The sequence below is a fragment of the Lithobates pipiens genome, unplaced genomic scaffold (assembly GCF_037356315.1).
Source record: "Lithobates pipiens isolate NorthernLeopardFrog02 unplaced genomic scaffold, aLitPip1_a1.2 Scaffold_22, whole genome shotgun sequence".
In the NCBI taxonomy this organism is placed as follows: Eukaryota; Metazoa; Chordata; class Amphibia; order Anura; family Ranidae; genus Lithobates; species Lithobates pipiens.
The window spans coordinates 171,792,514-171,816,551 of record NW_027507784.1 but is presented as its reverse complement, the minus strand read 5'-3'; the positions used below and the strand labels follow the sequence as shown (position 1 = coordinate 171,816,551).

Genomic DNA, 24,038 nt, shown 5'->3' with positions numbered 1-24,038 from the left:
ACTGCATATAGATATGCCCAGCTCAAATTTCATAAATCAGGTTTACATCAACTTTAATTGTTGGTGTGCGGGGGACTGAGCTTGTGTGATGGGCAACCTTTGTACTATATTGGGATACCAAGGTATATTCTCAGTGGACCCTCTGGGGAAAAGCGCTACATATACTTCAAGCCTGTGGGATGTGACCTAAAGCTTGCTTATACTGAAACATGAATAAATAGTGGGCTTTACAAAAGGAGCACTGCGATTGTAACTTTAAATTAAATAATGGAGACTCTAGGAACACTTTGCACAGCATGTACTCACTTGTGCAAAATAGTGGTAAGAGGAACAGTGCTGAATCCACATTTTTAACTGTTATGAGTCTGCATCTCTCATATTGTCTTCTGCTTAGAGGGCATAAGGTTTATGCTAGCCATAAGAACATAAGTAAGCCTTGATGTTGCATGCTTTATGATGAATACATGTCTGGAGTTCTGCCTTTGTTTTTACTTTTCAAAGAACAGGTGAGGATTATATAGAAGGACAGAATAATCTTCTGCATTCCCAGACTGTGCGGGTCATACCTAGAATAGAAGAAAATGAAATTGAGGTGTTTATATCAACTCAGGATCCAGCATCAATACAGGTACAGTGTCCTGTATGTTGTGCAGAGTATTACAATTAAGCACTGGAAGCTTCTTGGATATAGAAAACAGTTTTACTTTTATGGAGAAATATAATACATGCCTTTTATCATAGAACAGGAAGAGAACACAAACAAACACATATAACACAATAAGGATGGTACTTATTCTGATTACCATACCGTAGCTACACACTACAGTGCCGCCTGCTGGATAGATAGGTATAATGCATACAGTATTTAATTCACAGTACTTTACATTACATGCTGTTGCTCGTCCAACACTGTACTCTAATATTCTTGAGTGCTTCCTGTGCAACCTGTTAGAAGAAAGTTTTATCTGGGGACCCATGATCAATTTTTTTGGGTTCCTGTGATCATTATTTTTTTTCCTTACTGTGTTAACTGTGTGTCTTCATTTTTTATTTATTCAATTCAGGGGAATAGATGGCTGTCTATAAGCTGGCTATAAGTGTTTTTTTTTTTTTTTTCAGCCAGATTCCTCCATCGACATAGACGAGGTGGATGGAAGAATCCCCGTAGCCAGAGAATTGTACTCTGACAGCAGTTCCCATTGCTGTCAATACATTGATCGGTATCTGCAGCCTATTGGCTGCAGCTGCTAAACAAGAAATGTTTTGTCTGTTGACAGAAGTTGAACAAAGTAGGGATGGCCACACACTGATCAATATTCAGCCGGTCCCTACTGAACCAGCTTTAGAGATTATTGATGTACTACTTACCAAATATATTTCGGGATCAAGGAACAATAGCAATATCACATTTGGGTCCTGGAAGAATAGAACACTGAGGGCCTCTTTATTAATGCATTCGATTTAAAGTAATATTAAAGGCAGACTTTTTCTTTTTTAAATAACAAACATGTTATACTTACCTGTTCTGTGCAGTGGTTTTGAGTTTGGTTAATTGCCTAAAGTTAAAATAAACTGTTCTTAAGAGAAATATGGGGGCTGTCATCACCAATCAGGAAAGTAAAAGATAAAGTCAGAAGTCCCTATCTGTATACAGTATCTCACAAAAGTGAGTAGACCCCTCACATTTTTGTAAATATTTTATTATATCTTTTCATGTGACAACACTGAAGAAATGACACTTTGCTACAATGTAAAGTAGTGAATGTACAGCTTGTATAACTGTGTCAATTTGGTGTCTCCTCAATATAACTCGGCACACAGCCATTAATGTCTAAACCGCTGGCAACAATAGTGAGTACACCTCTAAATGAAAATGTCCAAATTGGGCACAATTAGCCATTTTCCCTCCCTGGTGTCATGTGACTCGTTAGTGTTACAAGGTCTCGGGTGTGAATGGGGAGCAGGTGTGTTAAATTTGGTGTTATAGCTCTCACTCTCTCATACTGGTCACTGAAAGTTCAACATGGCACCTCATAGCAAAGAACTCTCTGAGGATCTGAAAAAAAGAATTGTTGCTCTACATAAAGATGGCCTAGGCTATGAGAAGATTGCCAAGACCCTGAAACTGAGCTGCAGCTCAGTGGACAAGACCATACAGCGGTTTAACAGGACAGGTTCCACTCAAAACAGGTCTCGCCATGGTCGACCAAAGAGGTTGAGTGCACGTGCTCAGCATCATATCCACAGGATTGTTTTTGGAAAATAGACATATGAGTGCTGCCAACATTGCTGCAGAGATTGAAGGGGTGGGGGGTCAGCCTGTCAGTGCTCAGACCATACGCTGCACACTGCATTAAATTGGTCTGCATGGCCATCTTCCCAGAAGGAAGCCTCTTCTAAAGATGATGCACACAGTTAGCTGAAGACAAGCAGACTAAGGACATGGATTACTGGAACCATGTCCTGTGGTCTGATAAGTTAAGCTTATTTGGTTCAGATGGTGTCAAGCGTGTGTGGCGCCAACCAGGTGAGGAGTACAAAGACAAGTGTGTCTTGCCTACAGTCAAGCGTGGTGGTGGGAGTGTCATGGTCTGGGGCTCCATGAGTGCTGCCGGGACACTGGGGAGCTACAGTTCATTGAGGAAACCATGAATGGGAACATGTACAGTGACATACTGAAGCAGAGCATGATCTCCCTTCGGAGACTGGGCTGCAGGGCAGTATTCCAACATAACGACCTCAAAAACACCTCCAAGATGACCACTGCCTTGCTAAAGAAGCTGAGGGTAAAGGTGATGAACTGGCCAAGCATGTCTCCAGACCTAAACCCTATTGAGCATCTGTGGGGCATCCCACAGATGGAGGTGGAGGAGCGCAAGGTCTCTAACATCCACCAGCTCCGTGATGTCATCGTGGAGGATTGAAAAAGGTGAAGTCCATGCCCAAGAGAGTTAGGGCAGTGCTGGAAAATAATGGTGGCCACACAAAATATTGACAGTTTGGGCCCAATTTGGACATTTTCACTTTAGGGGTGTAGTCACTTTTGTTGCCAGCGGTTTAGACATTAATGGCTGTGTGTTGATTTATTTTGAGGGGACAGCAAATTTACAATGTTATACAAGCTGTACACTCACTACTTTACATTGCAGCAAAGTGTAAGCAGCAAAGATAAAGTATTTACAAAAACGTAGGGGGTGTACTCACTTTTGTGAGATACTGTATTTGTTCTGAGTTTGTGACTCAATGTATTTGAAGCTTAAAGTGACCCTAAAGATTAAAATGTTTTTTACCTTAATGAATTCTTTGCATTAGGGTAAAACACATTTTTTATTTCTCTGCCTCTCTGTGCATGGCTGCATCTCTTCTCCCCTCTCTTCATCTTTACACAGCACTCACCATTGGCTCCAGCTGCTGTCGGTAAAATGCATTGAAGAGGAAGTGGGGGACGGGACTAGGCCCCGCTGTGTAATTCTATGGAACACGGCTCTATAGACAAACGGATCAGGAGCACGCAGAGACTGTGTGCCTCTATAGCAAATGGCTTGCTATGGGGCCCCAGGAAGAAGAAGAGGAACCAGGAGCACCACTGGGGTACCAGAGAAAAGCAGGATTGGGCCGCTCTGTGCAATACCACTGCACAGAGCAGGTGAGTATAACCACTTACAGACCGGACCATTTTGCTGGTCAAAGACCAGACCACTTTTTGCGATTCGGCACTGCATCGCTTTAACTGACAATTGCGCGGTCATGCGACGTGGCTCCCAAACAAAATTTACGTCCTTTTTTTCCCACAAATAGAGCTTTCTTTTGGTGGTATTTGATCACCTCTGCGGTTTTTATTTTTTGCGCTATAAACAAAAATAGAGCGACAATTTTGAAAAAAACACTTTTTGTTATAATAAATATCCCCCAAAAATATATAAAAAAACATTTTTTTCGCTCAGTTTAGGCCGATACGTATTCTTCTACATATTTTTGGTAAAAAAAAAATCGCAATAAGCGATTATTGATTGGTTTGCGCAAAAGTTATAGCATTTACAAAATAGGGATAGTTTTATAGCATTTTTATTAATAATTTATTATTATTATTTTTTTTACTAGTAATGGCGGCGATCAGCGATTTTTATTGTGACTGCGACATTGTGGGGGACCCATCGGACATTTTTGACACATTTTTGGGACCATTGCCATTTATACAGTAATCACTGCTATATAAATGCAGTGATTCCTGTGTAAATGACACTGGCAGTGAAGGGGTTAACCAGTGGGTGGCAGTGTAGGGGTTAAGTGTTCCTAGGGGTGTGTTACTAACTGTGGGGGGGTTGGGCTTTCATTTAGTGAACACTGATCTCTGCTCCAATCAAATGGAGCAGAGATCAGCGTCACTAGTTGCTAGGCAGAATGGAGAAATGCTGTTTACACGGCATTTCCTCCATTCAGCCGTCCCGTGAGACGATCGCGGGTATGCCCGCGGCGATCGAGTCCGCGGGTCCCACGACCGGACTCACGGGGTCCCGACCAGCGCGGGAGCGTGCCGCCGGCGGCTCGCTCCCGATGGCAGGGCGGCATTGAAGATTGGACGTACCTGTACACCAATATGCCTGCCCGTGCCATTCTGTCGACGTACATCGGCGTGCGCTGGTCGGGAACCGGATAATATGCTTGTTATTTTAATTAAGAACTTTTTTTTTTTTACTTTAGTAACACTTACAAGTGGTTGTAAACGCTTACATATACCAGTGCAGTGATTAGCCTCAGGTGATACATAAAGATGAAACAATACCTCACCACAGAGAGGAGAGCTGAGTGTAGTTTGAGAGCTGAGTGGAGAGAATGGACACACCCCCCTCTACACAGTCTCATAGGGAAATATGCACAGCTGAGACTGTCAATCACCTTCTGTATGGTGGAGGGGGACAGGCTGTCTCCTGGGATTCCCTGATGTCAGGATAAATGATCAGAAGTGACTCATGTAGATAGAGGGAGGAGAGAAGAATGAAAAGTCACACTTGGTGCTTTGGATTGAGGCACGTAGACACATTAGAAGAATATCTTTTGTTTTTTAATTTCAGTGGTTTACAACCAATTTAAGGATCAGAATGATTGCCATTCAACTAGCATCTGCAGAATGAGAGGTCACCAATGGTAGCCTCCATATTTCTTTCTTGAAAGATTCATTTTATGTATGCATGAGTTTGTGGTGTTCCCATTTTGGAAAGGTTTTTACTGTTTATGCAAGAATAAATAATAAGCTTTTATAATTTACATGTACAAATGCACATGCCATATTACCATGGTATATCTTACATTGCTGGGTTCTTCTGACAGGCTGCAGTGGCATCCGCTTTAAACATCCCCTCTGATTTCATCCTTTGCTGTGTGGAGAAAAGGCAGTACACAGACCTCTCACACACGGCCTCTCAAGCTGCTATCACTGCAGTGGCTGCTCACAAGTAAGTATGTAAGAGAATATGATATGATTATATTGTGTATATGCTGTTTACATACCCAGAATACACCTGAATTATACAATCTAAACTATAACTGTTCAAGAAAACACACATGGAGAAGCTAAATTGGGCAATTCTGACTAAGTCTATGATGAAAAATATGTATGCAGAGACTACCTTCAGTGACAAATACACATTAAAATGAACTGAGGGATCCAAAATTATATAGGAGTTTTTTTTTTTCGTAAAGCTGGGTTCAACTTTCCAAGCCTCCCTTTTGGCCAGTGAGGCCACTCATCACATTAAAGCAATCAGTGCCTTGTCAGTTACCCAAATAACCATGACAGGCCCCCAACAATATAGTTCAGGCATATTATACACCCTGAGAAGCATTCTTCTGCAGTCTCAGTACTCTAAAGCCTGGGCTGGGGTAACAGGTAGGTACTGGCACTTGTAGTGTCTAATTGTGGTCCACCTCTCCCACATGCTTCTACTGGCCACTAAAGCCATTCTTTATAGCAGGGGTGCCCAACCAGTGGCCCCTTCCATCTGAGCAGATCTGAGGGCCCATAGAGTTGAGCGGGCTGTGTCTGTATCAGCTCTGCATATACAAAGTGCACTTGGACCTGTCATCCGCCCACTCATTGTGGCCTGTGACTAGTTACCAAGTTGCACAAGTGGCTCTCGCTCTTCAAAAGGTTGGGCACCCCTGCTTTATAGTGAAAGGCCAATAGTAGCAAAAGGAGTGAAGGTCAAAAGACATCAGTTGCAGCTATGGTTGTCACCTCATCCCTTTAAATCCGAACACATATTAATTACACAGGTTCTGTGGCTGATTAAGGTGGTAATTAAACTCGCTTGGTGCCTTATCTGCCTTTAATTAACCTCAGAACTGTAATTCAAAGGTGTTCGGGTTTAAAGGGATGAGGTGGTAACTCTAGTTGCAGCAGTCTGGGTCTTATTAAGATATGCTCCTGCTTTTTCAAATTTTGTTTGTCTCAAGCTAAGGCAGACCAAATGCAGTCCTTAGGTTAAACCTGTACTGAGACTTCCACATGTCTGAGGATCGCAACATCAACCTTATTTAAACGACTCAACATGCACAGGAACTCAAGATTACATTTATTTTCAAGGGTCTGAGTTATGAGTGGGCAGCTCCCACATACTGTATTTGGAGATGGGGTCTGGGTGGGACCAACTAATAAAGTGGGCATGAGGGGTGGTCTCCACATTTATAGACAGGGTCAGGGGGTGACCAACCTATACAGTGAGTGTGAATTGTTAACACCTACCCGGAAAGTGGGTAGACAAAATGTGGACCATGGATGGATGAAGTGTAGACTGTGTGTGTGGAATGTGATATAATATGTTGTATGTGAATGCTTAGACAGAGGGTCACAAGGTGGACACATAAAAACCAATGGCGGCTTGATTATTTAGTTTCTGGAAATATGGCAACTTCTTTTGGTTGCTTATAGAAAGATGTTTGGCAGTTGTAACGTGACCTATATTTGGTTTTCATGCCTGAATTCAATGAATCAGCACCAGGGTAGCTTAACTTGTTTTCCATTAAGCAACACGATAATTGTTATGTTCACTGCTGTAGTACAAAGATTGTACAAGACTGAACAACAAAGCAAAGTATAAGTCATGCAAAACAACATATAGATATTATTTATACAGCACTAACAATTTGCACAACACCCTCGTGGAGCTTACAATCTAAAGTCCCCATCTTACTAGCATACTGCACAAATACAGTTTACACATACTAGAGTCAATTTAGAATTAAAGTAGAACTGTAGGTAAAACTTTTTTTGTCATTGCCGAGATTTCCCTTCACTTCCTGTCCCATAGCCAAACAGAAAGTGAGGGGATATCCCTGCAAATGAAGGGAATTCCTCCGGGTACTCTGGTTTCCTCCCACAATCCAAAGATATGTAGGTAGGTTAATTGGCTTCTGTCCAAAAAAAAAAAAAAAATTGGCTCTAGTATATGAATGGGGACCTTGGATTGTGGGCTCCTTGAGGGTAGGGACCAATATGAGTGTGCAATGTGCAGGGATAGGGACAATTGTAGACACTCACTCAGGTTGAACTGGATGGACTGCTGTCTTTATTTACTATGAAGCTAACTATGACTAGACTAACTATGAAACTCTTCTGGGAAGGCTGTCCACAAGGTTTAGGAGTGTGTCTATGGGAATGTTTGACCATTCTTCAAGACATGCATTTGTGAGGTCAGGCACTGATGTGGACTAGAAGGCCTGGCTTGCAGTCTCTGCTCTAATTCACCCCAAAGGTGTCTTTTGGATTGAGGTCAGGATTCTGTGCAGGCCAGTCAACTTCCTCCACCCCAAACTAACTCATTCATGTCTTTATGGACCTTGCTTTGTTCATTGATCCAAATCATTTGGGGGGGGGGGGGGGGTTATTATGGTGTAAGGTTGTCTTTCATTGTTTGGGCTTGGCCCCTTAGGTCCAGTGAAGGGAACTTTTAAAGCGTCAGCATACCAAAACATTTTGGACAATTTCATGCCCCCAACTTTGTGGGAACAGTTTGGGGATGGCCCCTTCCTGTTCCAACATGACTGCACACCAGTGCACAAGCAAAGTCCATAAAGACATGGATCAGCCACACCACTGCCTGACTGCCCCACCAACCAACTTGATCGTCCTGGGAGAATCTACTTTTATACAGACATGATAGTATTTACTGGCTGCCAGCCCTAGGAGGCTAATTGCCAGGCAAGGCAGTCAGAGACAAAATCAGAGGCAGTGCTTGCCAGTCCCCCTTGCAACCCGATAGAGTGGAGGACTGCATATAGGTGGCCATGGTCAAAGTGACGGGAGTGCTATGGGGGTGCTAGCAATATTTTTGAGGGGCTATAGCACCCCCCCCAAGCACAGACCTGGTCCCGCCTCTGTAGGTTCCCATCATGGTAGAGGGAGGACTATAATTGATTATAGCAGGACCTCCAACAAGAACAGCACATTAGTAGTATCACTAATTCTTACAATACCAAATATCAGAGGCTTCAGTGCCTTCAACCTCACAGGAGTGCCTAGGTTATATACCAGGAAGTGCACTGCTACTTTTAAAAGCAATTACAGACAAGTGGTTCATTTTCACAGTACTGAAATTAACATTTCAATTGACAATTAACACTGCTAATTGTTCCCTATAATATAGAAAATCTTTATTTGAATTAGGGTTACTTTAGTGCACTGAGATGGGGAGTTCCCTATATAATTTTCTAATTGAAGTTCAACAAAAAAATGAAATGGTCCAGAATCAATAACTATTTTTTTTTTACATGGATATGTTTCTTTTTCAGGATCGGTCAAGCAGTTACCTCTGTTATTCAACATAGGGAAAAATCACGAATCCTAAGGCATCAACCTCCATTCTTTGGAAAGTACAAGGTGAATTCTGTGACACTGTTTATATCATTCCAGAGACACAGTATACCACTCTTGGTATCAATACACCTCATTACTTTGTCTTAAATCTTACACTGGTGAAGATTGGTTATATGTAATTATAGTTAGCTCACATCTGGAGGACGTCTGGAAATACTGAAATAGTAGTCCTTGACACATGCAGCCAGAGCTACCCTGTTTCCAGTTCCATGAATACCAGGCAGTGTTTGATTGGACATGGTGAAGAGGGGCAGATGACATTACAGTCTACCCTTGCCCAATCCGATAAGGCCTTGTATTAACCACCTCCTCAATGCCACATCACCACCTGTTTTAATGTAAATATTTGCAGGCAAAGGGCATTAGGCATTTGCGGTACTTCCCCATTGAATTGAATGTGTAGAGTATGGTGGGCTTGCCGCCCTGCAATCGCTACAAGTCGGGTGTACTTTGCCATGGGCACAAAGCATTGTTGCATGTAATCATCCCTGTTCACTACCTGTTGCAGCTTAAGGGATGGTGATTGGTGGGCATCTAAATTAGGCCTTACTGAATGACATTTTATTTGCTAAAGCATTGCACAGTTACATAAACTACCAGATAAACAACATGACTTGACATTTTAAAAATAAAATACTACTTTTATTTCATCTTTTGTTGCATCTCAGTGTTGCATCTCCTGCAGCCTCTTTGCAACCACATACTGCCTACATGCCAGGATTCCAGAAACTGCTGAATGTAGTTTCTCAGGGAGGATATGCTGGTAGTGTTAACAGTGGACCATGTCTATATGATGTTTGTTAAAATGGCCACTTGTTTCCTCCATTGGAACATACAGTTACAACACAGAAGCAGGACTGAGAGCTGGGGAGAGAGTCGTCACCCTAAAATAAGAAGTGCCTGAACTAGGACCTTCCTGGCAGAATTATCAGATATTAATTAAATAAAAGATGCATGAGTTTAAAATACTTCAAAAAGTGCCACCCTAATGTGAACAAAAGCATAAAGCTAAAAAAGAAAATAAACAAAATTAAAAAAACATGAATCTTTCTACAAGTGCGTGAATGATAATAGCAATCACAAAAAAATAAAATAGTCCCCATAAAGTAAATCAAAAGCAAAATAGTCCAATATAATCTGAAGAAGGAATCCTAATCTTGCACCATCAATAAGGAATTCCACCAAAACGCAAGTGCTCCAGTGATTAGGTATTCCAAAACACCACAAGTGTTCTACCACCTTGTGTAATATAATTCTTCCCAAAGCTAGTAGACTCTGTTAGGTATAGCAAGAGTCAATAGTGCATAGGTATTTGCATGGTAAAATATGGTTTCCCATATGGAAAAGTATGCCTCCTCTGGATACTCGGCTACATCCTCATGTGCGTCTCATCCACAATACAAGCTTCATTCATAACATGGGAAAAGAATCAGGAAGCCCACATTGTGTAAAACCATAAACTGAAATTTATTTAAAAGTACTAACCACTCACATGATGAGAAATGGTGAGAAAAAAAACATAAGCGCTTATCTGTCATTATGTGAGATAACTAGGTAGTGGTCCATCTTACTCCGGGGACCGGTGTTTTACAGCTAAGAGCGGCACCTTTTGATTTTTTTCTGTTACACAATTTATATTGGTTGTTGTGCCAGCTGCTTTTCAGGATCTGCAGCATGATTTCTTTTTAGAGCTATTAAAATTACATTTGAAATTATGTTTAGGCTGTACTCCAGAAATTACACAAAAAAGCCTTTGCAATGAGCGATTGCCCCCCAATCTGAACTACAAGAGTAAATTCTAGTCAAGTCAATGGGTAGAGATATAAGCTGTAGAAGCCAGCTTACTTCTCACTCCAGCAGATTCTGGGTGCTCTTCTCTTCTCTCTGATACTCAGGGATGTGGGTGGGCCCTTGCCTTCCTCACATGCAATGCAGGGCTATTAGGCCTGCATTGTACCTAATGATGTCAGAGTGCAACCTCAAGTCAAGAGGTTCTTACCCTGGGGTCCATGGACCTTAAAGTGGCTCATGGGTTTTAAGAGGTCCCTGAGGGTCAGATAAAGAATAACATTTATTTTCACTATACAGCCACCCCTCCACCCCCCTTGTCCCAATTAATGTTTTCCCATTGATAGGAATGAAAAAAAAATGCACCTGACACTGCTTATAGCATAAACCACTAAGCAACTCTTGACTTGTTTTGTAGTTGGCCCATGTTTACCATATACTGTACGTTTGTATCATTTTTTCTCTGCACAATCGCCATATTGTGCCATTCCATAATAGCAAGTGCTAATTCTCAAGTAGTGATAGTAGTAGTAGTAGTTTTGCTCAAAACTGTTTACTGTATTCAGAGTTTGTGTATGTTATGTATAAGAAATCAAATTTCAATAAAATAAAGTACATACGGTATATTCAAATTCAAGTTGTGTTTATGTGAATATTTCTGGGGAGAGGGACCATGACTCAAAAAAACGTAAGAACCACTACTCTAATTGGAGCGTCTTGGAGAAAAGCCTTTGGAAGACTGGATGCACAGCTTACAGCTTATTCATCTAACACTAGCCTTAAAGTAAAACTATGGGCAAACTTTTTTTTTACATTTTAGATAGCACAAGGGAGGGTTATAATGTCAGATTTTATTTTCGCCATCTGTGTCCCATTGCAGAAATTTCCCTTCACGTCCTGTTGCAAAGCCAAACAGGAAGTGAGAGGAAATCCCTGCAAATTAAGGGAATTCCTTGGGAACCCCCAGGTCTCCAGAACTAGTGTCTCCATTGGAGGATTTCCCCTCTATTACTTTTTTGGGGACAACCCAAAATGTGTGATTTTCATTTACTATCACTTTTACTAGTAAACAAGCCAAATAGAGAGAGTGATCCCTCTCTACTCTATCCAAAATAGAAAAAAAAGTTTTGCCTTTAGTAATACCCTAAAGCTCATTTAACCCTTGCAATGGGAGGTACTGCAAGAGTGTATTTTAAGTAATTTCTGGAGTTCAAAAGCTTGCATATCCTTAACAAAATTGTTGTCTCCATATAATCCTAGTGATATACTCTCAGCCCTGGTGTCAGGACACTCATAATGCCAATGCCTTGGAGCACATCCCAACAATGCCTTGTTCCAAAAGTAATTTTTCTTTCTTTTCTTACATCACATAGATGGTGCGTGATCTTTTCCCTTTTCCATAACTTACCCCTGTATTTTTAACAGATTAATAATAATGTGTTCATGAATATTGTTGTGCTTACCATATTATTATCTTGTTATCTTCACCACAGGTTGGGTATATGGATGATGGGAGAATTGTAGCCATAGACGTGACATATTACTGTAATGCTGGGCATAGACCTGATGAATCATTTCAGGTAATCTATCTTTACAATCTAACATCTATTGTTTCAGAACATTTTCAGATCAACTGGATCATTTGACTCCAAGTATCCATTCACATCACAACACTGTGCACTGCAGAGTGCACGTTGTTATTTATTGATACGCATTGTGGTGTGTTATATGGCCCATTCAAAATGAATGAGCTGGAATGCACAACAAGACACATGGAAATTCACAATGAATGGCACCGCAGCAGAGCAGTAACACATGTAACTTGTCTTACCGTGTATTAATAATGCATGCGTTACTGCACCGCAACATGTCTGTAATTGGCATGTTCAGTTCATCCTGGAAAGGATTTGATATTGTTTTTATTTTTATTTTTTTATTGTTAACATTAATATTGATTTCAATTATATACATTTGTTTTGTCATTTAGGTACTTACCACGTCTTTACTGAGTGCACAAAATGCTTATAATATTCCTAATAGCAGGTGTACTGTTGTTCCATGCAAAACAAATCTCCCATCCAAGAAATTCTACTCTGGATATGGATTTGCACTGGCAGCAATGCTAACAGAGATTTGGATTGATACAGTAGCAGACAGATGTGGAGTGCCACATGAAAAGGTACTTTTCCCTTTTTTGTACAAGCCACCTTCTCATTTAACCATGTCTGATTTGGGTCATTTAAAGTTATATGTTTTACTATAATTTTTTGCCACTTTGTTTTAGAAGGTTGGGTCATCTAGCTCAATGGTTCTCAACCATGTCCTCAAGTACCCCCAACAGGCCATGTTTTGGGAATTTCTCTTAGAAAAAATAGTTGTCCAAAATACCAAGCCATTAACTCTGATTTAAAGTACCTATGCAAGATAAAGGAAAACTTGCAAAGATGGACTATTGGGGGTACTGGAGGATATGGTTGAGAACCACTGATTTAGCTAACAACTCTAACAGGTTTACTGCCAATGTTAGATAAAACTTATGGTACATGAATGTTTATAATAAAGAACAAATAGAAACGTATATTTGTTCTGATGGTACCCTCCATAACTTTTTTAGCTCAATTCACAAATTTTTATCACAACGATAAGGATATTTACTTTAGCCACGTGACTACAATTTTTAAAACTGAGCTTTGGGTAATAAATAAGTGAAAAAAAATACTCTTGCAGTAGGCCCTCTGCACTGCAAGAGTTAAATGTTCTTTTTGTTGAGGGGTATAGGAATTAATAGGTCTACTTGCATTATTTCCTGTTCCCCGTGTTCTCTGATGCACCGGGATGAGAGTAGGACCCCAGGCTTCCCCACGTACAATACAGGATTGGATTGGTGGTCCTGGACTCACTATACATACATGTTAAAAGGATCTAGTGGCATTAATTTTCTGTTTGAATAAAGTTGTATTCAAGGATTTACAGACATGCATGACAGCAAGCACAATTCCAGTCAAGAAGGCTGCATACAAAAAATCTGTGTAAAACACAATTATATGGGGCTGAGAAAGCCACAAATGTTATCCACATAGTCGTCAATGAAGAATCAAAAAAAATAACTTAATTGTGCTGTTGTGATCAACTAGGAGGGTAAAGGATAAAAAGAGAAGTAAGAGAGAAGAAAGATGACAGACTGGGAAGACAAGGTAGGTAAGGTTTCGAGATTCACTGAGGGTGGATATGAGTCGCTCATTGATCACACAGGATGCATTAACTAAGTAGATAAGATAGTCAGAGGGACAGTAATGATTAGTCCCTAGGTAAGTAACTTTGAATCCAGGGGGAAGACCTAGTGTCATCACTTTTTTGTGTTAAATAAGATGACTCTATTAGAAAATTGGTAGGTAAGTTAATTGTTAGTAGGTGTAATTTTCATGAATATTGTCTACATTGTTTTATTGGCTAACTTAAGTTATTAAAGATGCAAGATTTTGGGTTAGCCAATAAAGGATATCACTTAAAGGCTAAGTTCACCTTTGGAACATGTTACAGGTTCCACCTGTATTTAGGGTGGAAAATGTAACATGTTCCAGATCCTGCCCTGACTCCACCAATTCTCCCCCCTCCCTGTGATAGTGGGCAGGGGATCTTCTCCACGGCACCCCAGCTGTCACAATTTAAAAACAGCGCAGCCTTGTGGTGCTCTGCTTACACGGCAGCATCATTCATTGACAGAGATTTGTGAACGAGTGTGCTGCTGTGCGCATTCGTAGTTCATTGATTCTTCCTACAATTCAGTAACTGCCTGCCTATATCAGAGGAATGGGCAGACAGTGTACTGATAGTCTGCAGGATCCTGACTGTGCACCTGAAATCTGCTGATCAGGAGTGACATGCTTTACAGGCTCCAGTGTAAAAATAAATAAATAAATAATTGCACATTTTTTAACCTGCTAAAAGATTTGGATTTATTTTTATTTTTTTATAAAAGGTGAACTTATCCTTTGAGTTTCAAACTTTCTGCATTAATCAATGGTACAACACTCTACTAATCTGCAATGTTAAAATATAACCATTCATATTCTGTATGTCAGCTGAGTATAAGTTCAATTACATTTTTTTATACCAGGTCCGACAATTAAATTTGCATAAGGAACATAGTGAGACGCCATTTAAAGGAGAGTTTGATGCAATCAATATATTGGATTGCTGGAATGAGTGCTTGCAGAAGTCATCTTACCACCAGAGGAGAGCTGCAGCAGTGGAAAGTAACAAAGAATATACATGGAAGAAAAGAGGTTTCTCCATTATTCCTGTCATGTTTCCTGCTGGACTCATCACCAACTTCTTTAGTCAGGTTTGCATACTTTCAGATCTCAAGAACAGAAGAGCTTGTTTATGAAAACTAGGGTTGCACCAATACCAGTCTTTTAAGACCAAGTACGAGTACCAATACTTTTCCTCAAGTACTCGCCAATACCTATTTTTAAATTTTTTTTTTTTTTACATTTTTTTTTTGGTGGGGAGGGTGTTATTGTTTAGGGTGGAGAGGTGGGGAGGGAGTTATTGTTTAGGGTGGAGATCCAGGGAGGGGGTTATAGTTTAGGGTGGGGAGGGGTTATTGTTTAGGGGGGAGAGGTGGAGAGGAGGTTATTGTTTAGGGTGGAGAAGCGGGGAGGGGGTTATAGTTTAGGGTAGGGAGGCAGGAAGAGGGTTATTGTTTAGGGTGGAGAAGAGGGGAGGGGGGTGATTGTTTAGAATGGAGAGTCGGGGAGGGGGCTATAGTTTAGGGTTGAAAGGTGGGGAGGGGCGTTATGGTTTAGGATGGAGAGGTGGGGAAGGTGGTTATTGTTTAGAGTGGAGAGGAGGGGGGTTATTGTTAAGGGTGGAGAGGGGAGTTATTTTTTGGGGTGGAGAGATAGGAAGGGGGGTTATTGTTTAGAATGGAGAGTCGGGGAGGGGGCTGTTGTTTAAGCTGGAGATGCAGGGAGGGGGTTATTTTTGTTGTTTGTATATGTAGGAAGGGAGGAGGGAGGGGAAGGGGGGTGTTTGGGAATCCACACACTGCCAATCACTGCACTACAACACCCAGCAGACCTGCCCTCCCCCTCCAAGAAATTCTGCAGCCGCTAAGAGTCATCAGAGGTGGGGGGAAGCAAAGCCTGGCTCAGCACAGGGCACGCTACTCACCAGGCAGATTTGACCCAGCAGCTGCCTGCAGAGGAGCCCAAGGAAAAGAAGCACATATCCCATAGGACAAAAAACGGAGCTAAGCAGGAGGGGGAAAAACCGGCATGGGATTGGGCGGGCTGGTGCCGGAGGGGGCAAGTCCACTGCGGGGAAGAAAAATCCCACTTACAGCTGAAACTTCATCTGTTGTTAAAGCGGTTCTTCACCCTAAAGGGGAAGTTCCGCTAATCTTATCCCTCCCCCCCTCCGGTGCCACAATCGGCACCTTTCAGGGGGGAGGGGGGTGCAGTTACCTGGATAATCCAGGTAACTGCACCCACTTCCGGCCAGACCGCCGCAGACCCCCGCAGACGCTCCGCCCCCCCCCCCGTTGTGTTCTGGGAAACACACAGTTCCCAGAGACACAGCGGGGGACCATAAGAGACGCGCAGCGCGACTCGCGCATGCGCAGTAGGGAACCGGGCAGTGAAGCCGTCATGCTTCACTTCCCGATTCCCTGACAGAGGATGGCGGCGGTGGCAGCAGCGAGACGAGCGATCGCTCGTCATCTGCCGCCGACATCGCTGGAACCTGGGACAGGTAAGTGTGATTTTATTAAAAGTCAGCAGCTGCAATATTAGTAGCTGCTGGCTTTTAATATTTTTTTTTTAGGTGCAGCTCCTCTTTAAGGACGCGTCGGCCCCGCTCCTTGACAACCTATGACTGGCGGCATTCTTTTGTATACATTTCATCTACCCTAATGAAAACTATATAACTGTATTAAAAATGTAGCTCCTGCCACAAAAACCCATACAGCTACTCTGGGAACCCAGCAGAATAGTGGGCCACATGCAGTCTGGGGATATAATTCATCCAAAATACTGATCCTCCATAGAGGATAGTTGCATTCAATCCTCAATTCCTCCCTGCACCCAGGTGTAAAACATATGACTCACTGTAGAATTATTTAAGAAAGGCATTCTTACTGTTTATTAGTTTCTATTGTCAGCCAAACGGAGGGGAAATTACTAGTTGCTAGCATTGCCTGTAGGCTTCCTGCAGACAACCTTTTTTCTCAGGAACTACTTATCATGCTGTTTTTGTGTTGAGATTGTAATCTTGACAGAAGAGCAGGCCATCTCCAGATCACTATTTACAGGGGTCAAGTCCTGGAGAAAAAAGTGTGGGAACTCCAACCCAAGATCCACTTCCCCACCAAAAAAAAATAAAAAATGATACGCTCATATGCACGAACACTTCAAAAGTGGTATTTTTCATCCAATTTTCGTATTGTGTGTATGAAGCTTAACTGTTAACTGCATAAAAAAAAACAATCCTCAATAAACATAAATACGGTAATTCACTCATTCATTCAATTGTGCTTCCATGCAAATGTGAACATCATGTTCTGATCTTTATTGGGGAATTTTATTTTGTATATAGAGTGTTTATATAGTGAGTTTACACTTTTCATTGAACAGAGTTTGGATAACACAGGGTTAAAATGGAAAGGTCATAAATTAACTGCACATTATCTGGACAGAATGCTTGGGGAGATAGTGATGTGTTCCTGCTTAGGAGATGTATGTTAGCTTGGGGGGCTGCAAACTCTGCAGGGCTCCAACACACACTCGCTGCTATTCCAACCCTTCACATATTTCCACATAAACTTCCCTCCTGGCATTAAACTTTGCCAGGTATGGTGCTCAGCTTACCACCCCAAACTGATATTTCTCCCTCAGCTCACCTCTCTCCCTGCATGTCCTGTGAGTAGAATAGCTGTGCTCCTCCTCTGGGTTCTCTCATCATATGGCACTGAAGATAGAGGAGGGGGGATTCAGACAGAAAATCAGGAGGGGCCGGTGGGGAGGAGTGTATCACGAGAGGTCTGACTAAATGCAATCTCTTAGCAGCAGGGACCCGATCTACCCATCAGCTAGCTGTGATTGACAGGTAGAGCGAAGTGGAAGCTGTCATGGGGCCCCCTACTGGCAATGCCTGAATGGTCAGGTGTGTGGCACTTACTATTGCGAGCTGTGTCGGCGGCTGCTTGTGTAGCACCTGACACAGCTCGCATACTTCAAAGTCTTGCAGGACACGGCTGCTAATGGGAACTGAGCTCCTGTTGTGGAAAAAGTACAGGAAATCCGTTCCCATGCGTTCCCGCAGGACTTGAGCCCTGACTATTTATCTGAAGAACTATTGACTGGTGAGATAATCACCAAGAATCGGCAGGAAGTTGGAGACGGGTACTGTGGGTATAGGATTGTGTATATGGGATTGTATGATTTTTTTTTTATTCTTTATTTGTTTGAACTAGCTGGTGCCTTTTTTCAACCTATGTAACTATGTAAGAAAGCATAGATCACAGAATATATGAAGGAGAAGCAGGGAGATCTGTACTGTAGGTCCTCAGGTACAGCTTATTCTCCAGCAGGACCTCAGATTAATAATAGAATAGAAAAAACTCCGCTAAACCTAAAGAAATATATCAGAAAAAAGCAGCACACACTCAAAGTTCAAATATTCAAGAGCAAAAAGAAAGTGTACCGCTAATTACTGCAAACAATATATCAAAGTACTCAAACAGTGATGACATGATAAAATGGTGAATACTGCAAAGAAAATAATAATGAAGTGTCAATGTGCTCAGACAGTGACAATGTGTATATAGCAGCAGTATATGCAATGCTTATCCCAGATCACAAATCAGTGTATATAAACAAATATACATGCATAAACTGTATAGGGTATAGCCCACGATGATATTAAAATAAAAAGTCCCACACAGTGAATAGTCCAATCAAGTGATCTGTGATTCAATTGCCCAAAGTTGTGGTGATATAACAGAAAATCCCACAGAATGAATAGTCCAATCAAGTGATCAGTAACTCAATCGCCCAAAATTGTCTCCAATCATTTTTGGAGCCACTGCAACAAATCATAGATAAACATACTATTGCAGTAAAAATATAAAAGGCTTAGTCAACCTACACCAGTCATACCCCGAGCTGTGACAACACAATACATCAAAGGGCTCCTCTCATGATGGAATTAGTCAAATAATCTGACACAGAAACCAAAGGGAAGATCTGGAATTTCATAATTTAGTTTAGGGCCTAATAGGGGTCTAAACTTTCTAAAGAAAGGGGTAGTTTGGACTTTAAGGGGCCTGGATTGTGTCCAGTGAGAGTGAACAATGCCGATCTTAGGTATTAGGGAAAGATATAGTTGGAGTTGTTGGGAGGAATAGTGAGGCATTTTGGTTGTCGGAGGAAGGACCCCAGGGCCACAGTTTGGAGACCACTGGTATAATATATGATATATCAAGATAGCAATCTGTCTAAAATGAAGGCAGCTGTCTACTATAATTATTATATCTTTTCTTTTTAGGCTTCTGTACTGGTTCATATATGTGCAGATGGATGGGTGCTGGTGACACCTTCCGGAAGTGACTTGACAGAAGAGACACTGACCAAAATAATGCAGGTGACTCTTTTAAGAAAACAATTAAATAACTTCATTTTAGCATAAACCACGTCGACCACCCTCCCTCTCATCATCAAATTTTACAGTATTCGTCCTTACCTCAGATGTGCTGAAAAATAACTTCCAAAGTAAGAGCACCTTCAGCATCTGTGAATTAGTTGCATATGTGCCAGACCCCCCCTAGAGGACAATTTAAGTCTCTAAACCCAGTTTGATACATGTACCTAAGATTGCCATTATTCTGTATACATGACTATATCACATGGTTTTGAAGAATGTAAACTCTGCTGTGGCCCTGAAGAAGTGTTTGTCTGTATCCATGCAGGGCAAAGTGAAAGGGAAAGTATGTGAAGATGGGGAGGAAAGAATATTATCACAATTAAAAAAAAGTCATATCATACCATGGTATGGTATTAAATACTCTGCACTCTGTAACCCTCTGACATGAAATATGAACAAAGCATATCCCCCTATGGTGTGTACTTGTCTCAGTCCAGAAAACTCTATTCTGTCTGCTGCCTTGTTCTTCTGCTATCTGCATAACTTATTTCTGACAGGTTTTCCTGACATCAAGAGGTAAAGAGGTGACAGGGAAGGGAGGTCCAGCACACAGCCTGTGAATGACAGCCTCATCCACATGCCGTTTAAAGGGGGGCGGGTGTCCCTTCCCTACAATCAGCTCTCCTCACTGAACTCTGCGGAGTGTAACATCAGCTCCCCGCCCCCCTGCTTTCTGAAAGCTCAGACAGGCTGTATAAATTCTGGAGTTTGAATGGCTGTAGAGGAGAGAAGTCTGCACATAGACAGGTACAACTTATTTAGGAGGATTTGTTTCATCTCTGTATATCATCTGAGGCCAGAAACTTCACTGGGTATATGTAAGCATTTACAACTGCTTTAACTAAAGGGGACGAACACCCTGCAACATGCATGGATTGTTTTGCTCTATGGCGTTTTAATGCAGAATGAATCATATAGGAGAGAAGTTATCCTTTAGCAACTCTGTTTTACATTTGCAGGTTGTGAGTAGAGAGTTCCGAGTCTCAATGTCTTACATCCGCATCGGTGAAAACAGTGCATCCTTAGCAACAGAAAAAGATGTCCAACTGTCACCATATAATGTTCAAGTTCACCTAATGGCAGTACAGGTAGTTATACTATTGATAACAATATCCTAAACATCCATATACTGTATACTGTACATATTTCCCTCAGTACATCATTGCCTTTGAAGTATAACTAAGAAATCTAGGTATAATTAATCAGATTTGTTTTTTTAGGAGTAGGCTAATTAAAATAACCAACCCAGATACTAACAATTATGTCATATGCTTAAGCCTAGTGCACTCGGACCAAATGTCGGGCGGCATCGGCCATTTCAATAGAAACCGGCCAACATTCAACCCGTGTGTACTGCAGACGGTCAGACAGAAGCTGGCTATTCAGCTAGCTTCTTTCGATGGGGCAATGCCAAAAAAGGTCTGCCAATCGGCCCTTGATCAGTGCTCTTAGCCAATGGCTGAAAGTGCTGACCAGAGTGTTCTGGCGGGGGTGGGGGGCATCCCCTTTCAGAACACAATTGCACAGCAGGGGAGATCGCTGTACTAACATCGCATGGTTAGTACAGCAGCTGTGTTTTTTTTTTATTACCACTTGTAACATTTAGCATTTGTAGACTGTTGTATATCTGTTTTTACTATATTTATAACATTTTTGATATCATTCATGACATAGGAGCACTTCAAATTATCTGAAAAGACAGCAAAGCAATAATAATCTCCTTTCACACATGCTGTCTCTGATGCCGCATACACACGATTGAATTATGGTGCATCAGCTATATTGAGGACTTTTTGTTCCCAAAAGTCCGGCTGACTTAGAAAGAAGTTTTGACTCAAAATTGTCCGCTGGACTCGGCAGTCCGGCGGTCAATCCGGCCGTCTGTGTGGTATTTTTTTTTAAATGAACGGACTTGCCCACACACAGAGAATAGTCTGTTCATTTTGAACGAGGCTCCAGGTAGACGGAACTAGTAAAGGAAGTGAATGTCGCTGCCTCCATCGGTGAGATTGACACCTCGCTAGCCCCGTCACCTGGATTTAAAGGGGAACCCCTACGCGGAAAAAAGGGGCGTGGGGGGCCCCCAAAGTCCATAGCAGACCCTTATCTGAGCACGCAGTCCGGCCGGTCAGGAAAAGGGGCATAAGTTAGACATCCTTATGTGTATATCATTTGGGCAGCCTTCATCTGTGTTTTGTGTCAATTTTATATAAAAGCATGCCTCCCAAAATTTTGAGATAGGAATGAGGGACACCTACTAACAAATGTATGTAGGCATCGGACATGCCCCCTGCCACACCCCCTTAAAGGAGTATTAACCAAAAAACGGTTAATTAAATCCACAAGTGCTTTTTTTTTACCATTACTATTCCTTTATATTGGCTTTTAAAATGTACAAATGCAACAATTTAGAAACTGGATGAAAGCTTTAGCACTGGAAAACACTTTTTGAAAGATAGAAAGTGCATTTTATATACAACTATATGAATCAGACCAAAATGAGGGACAAATGAGGAGGAAAGAGGAACAGAGGGACATTGCTCCAAATCAGGAACAGTCCCTCCAAATCAGGGACAGTTGGGAGCTATGTAAAAGGTTCAGGACACAAACATGGGAGCTCCCATTGCTGACAAGCATCATTAAACCAGAATAAATATTTGTATACAAAGTACCCTAATGCCATATACCCACAAGCGGACTGTCCGACAGAAAAAGTCAGATGGAAGCTTTTCTTCATATATTCCGATCGTGTGTATGCCTCTTTGGACTTTTTTTTTCAAAAATTCTGAAGGACCTAGAAATAAAACATGTTCTAAATATTTCCAACGGAACCAATTCCTATCGGGAAAACCACTCGTCTGTATGCTGTTCCAACGGACCAAAAACAACGCATGTTTTGAAGCAAGTACGAGAAGGAGGCTATTGGCTACTGGCTATTGAAGGTCCTTTTTCTAGTCCCATCGTAAGTGTTGTATGTCACCGCATTCTTGACGGTCGGACTTTGGTGTGATCGTGTGTACGCAAGACGGTTTCAGCGGAATTCCATCCGAACTCTGGCAAAAAAACCTTCAGAGTTTATTCCGACGTGAAAACCAGTCATGTGTACACGGCATAACAGATCTCCTAACTGGAGGACACAGGCGCAAAAAAAAAAAAAGACAATCTGCATGCAGATAGAATCTTTTTGTAATTTGAACCCAGAGCCTCAGTGCTGCATAGTATAAATGTTTACTTCACCGGCATGCCTGTTCATTGGAAACATTTTCAAACATAAATGAATCCATCAAGCTGTATTTCCTCTTTAGCTTTCTACTTAACACTTTTCTGATAATGGTGAATATTTTTCTTATGCACCCTTGGCAGGAAGCATGTCACACCCTTCTGAAGCGTCTGCAACCAATCATCTGTCTGCATCCAAATGCCACTTGGAAGGAATGTGTAAGTGATATATTTTTAAGATGATGGAGCTGTCATGGTGAGGGAGATGAATAAACTAATTCTGAATGTCCTCGGTCATGATTTCTCTGTTTTTTACTTCTCGAAGATCCAAGAAGCTTTCCGGCTCAAAATTTGTCTCTCAGCAGCTGCTCACTACAGGTAATTACATATTCTTTTGGAATAGATATAGATGAACTGAATGACTGAACGTTTCATTTTTTTCTATGGCATTCTGATTGGCGAGTGGATTTGGCACTGTCACATTCTAGTACACATTCTCAGCTGAAATCCCGGCCAAAAATTTCAATGTATACAACAGGGACGTGCGGTGAGGTCAGTGGCTGGTAAGGCACTGGCTAGAATCAGAGCCAGATACACTCAGGTTACATACACCACGATCATTAGAGTGAGAGCAATAATTCTAGCACTAGACCTCCTCTGTAATTCTAAACATGTAATCTGTAAAACAATTTATAGCCATTCCACAAGTGTGTGCAATTTAAAGTGGGACATTTTAGGTATCTTTTTACTTGGCGCAACATCGTCTTTCACATTATACAAAAAATCAGGCTAACTTTAATGTTTTGTTTATTTTTTTTTATTCATGAACAGTTTTTTTCCAAAAAAATGTGTTTAAAAATTCTCTAGGGTGTCTGTTAAAAACAAATATATGTTTGAGGGTTCTGAGTAATATTCTAGCAAAAAAATTATGATTTTTACATGTAGGAGAAAAGTGTCAGAATTGGCCTGGGTGGCAAGTGGTTAATTACCATAAGTAAGTAATATACAAATAATTATTATATATTGTTTTTAAGGTAATTTACTATATTTTCAAAAACTTTACTCAAGCAGGTAATGTGGGTAATTAGAAGACTCTGGACAGCCGCACTCCAAAACAAATTCAGTGCCTTTATTAAAAAAAAAAACACAGAAGCACTACAAATTACATCCCAAAAAGAAGCGACAACCACTGACGCTTTTCACACAACAGGGAGTGCTTATTCATAGCTCATTATCATTCTTGTACTCAAGCAGGTGGCTTAACGGACAAATTACTTACTTACTAAGTTAGAACTTCCAACCAGTAATTTCACAGTAAATAGATAAATAATAAATTATTATGTTAAAACTAAGGATGGGCGAACGGTTCGGCCTGAGCATAAGTTTGGGCCGATATTGGGTGTTCGGATGTTCTGGGAACACCGAACAATATGCGGTGTTCGGGGCAAATTCG

At 41.3% G+C, this 24,038-nt stretch overlaps 1 protein-coding gene across 1 annotated transcript in view; it reads left to right on the top strand.

Annotated features, from left to right (window-relative positions):
• The window catches only part of LOC143924364 (aldehyde oxidase-like), a 203,685-nt gene that overhangs the window by 159,207 nt on the left and 20,440 nt on the right, over positions 1-24,038 (top strand). Inside the window, exons 14-23 of the mRNA XM_077448644.1 lie at positions 507-628; positions 5,329-5,453; positions 8,788-8,875; positions 12,154-12,240; positions 12,648-12,839; positions 14,778-15,005; positions 19,211-19,306; positions 20,326-20,454; positions 22,730-22,804; positions 22,911-22,963. Of these exons, the coding sequence (XP_077304770.1) occupies positions 507-628; positions 5,329-5,453; positions 8,788-8,875; positions 12,154-12,240; positions 12,648-12,839; positions 14,778-15,005; positions 19,211-19,306; positions 20,326-20,454; positions 22,730-22,804; positions 22,911-22,963 (1,195 nt within the window). The remainder of the gene's footprint in view (positions 1-506; positions 629-5,328; positions 5,454-8,787; positions 8,876-12,153; positions 12,241-12,647; positions 12,840-14,777; positions 15,006-19,210; positions 19,307-20,325; positions 20,455-22,729; positions 22,805-22,910; positions 22,964-24,038) is intronic.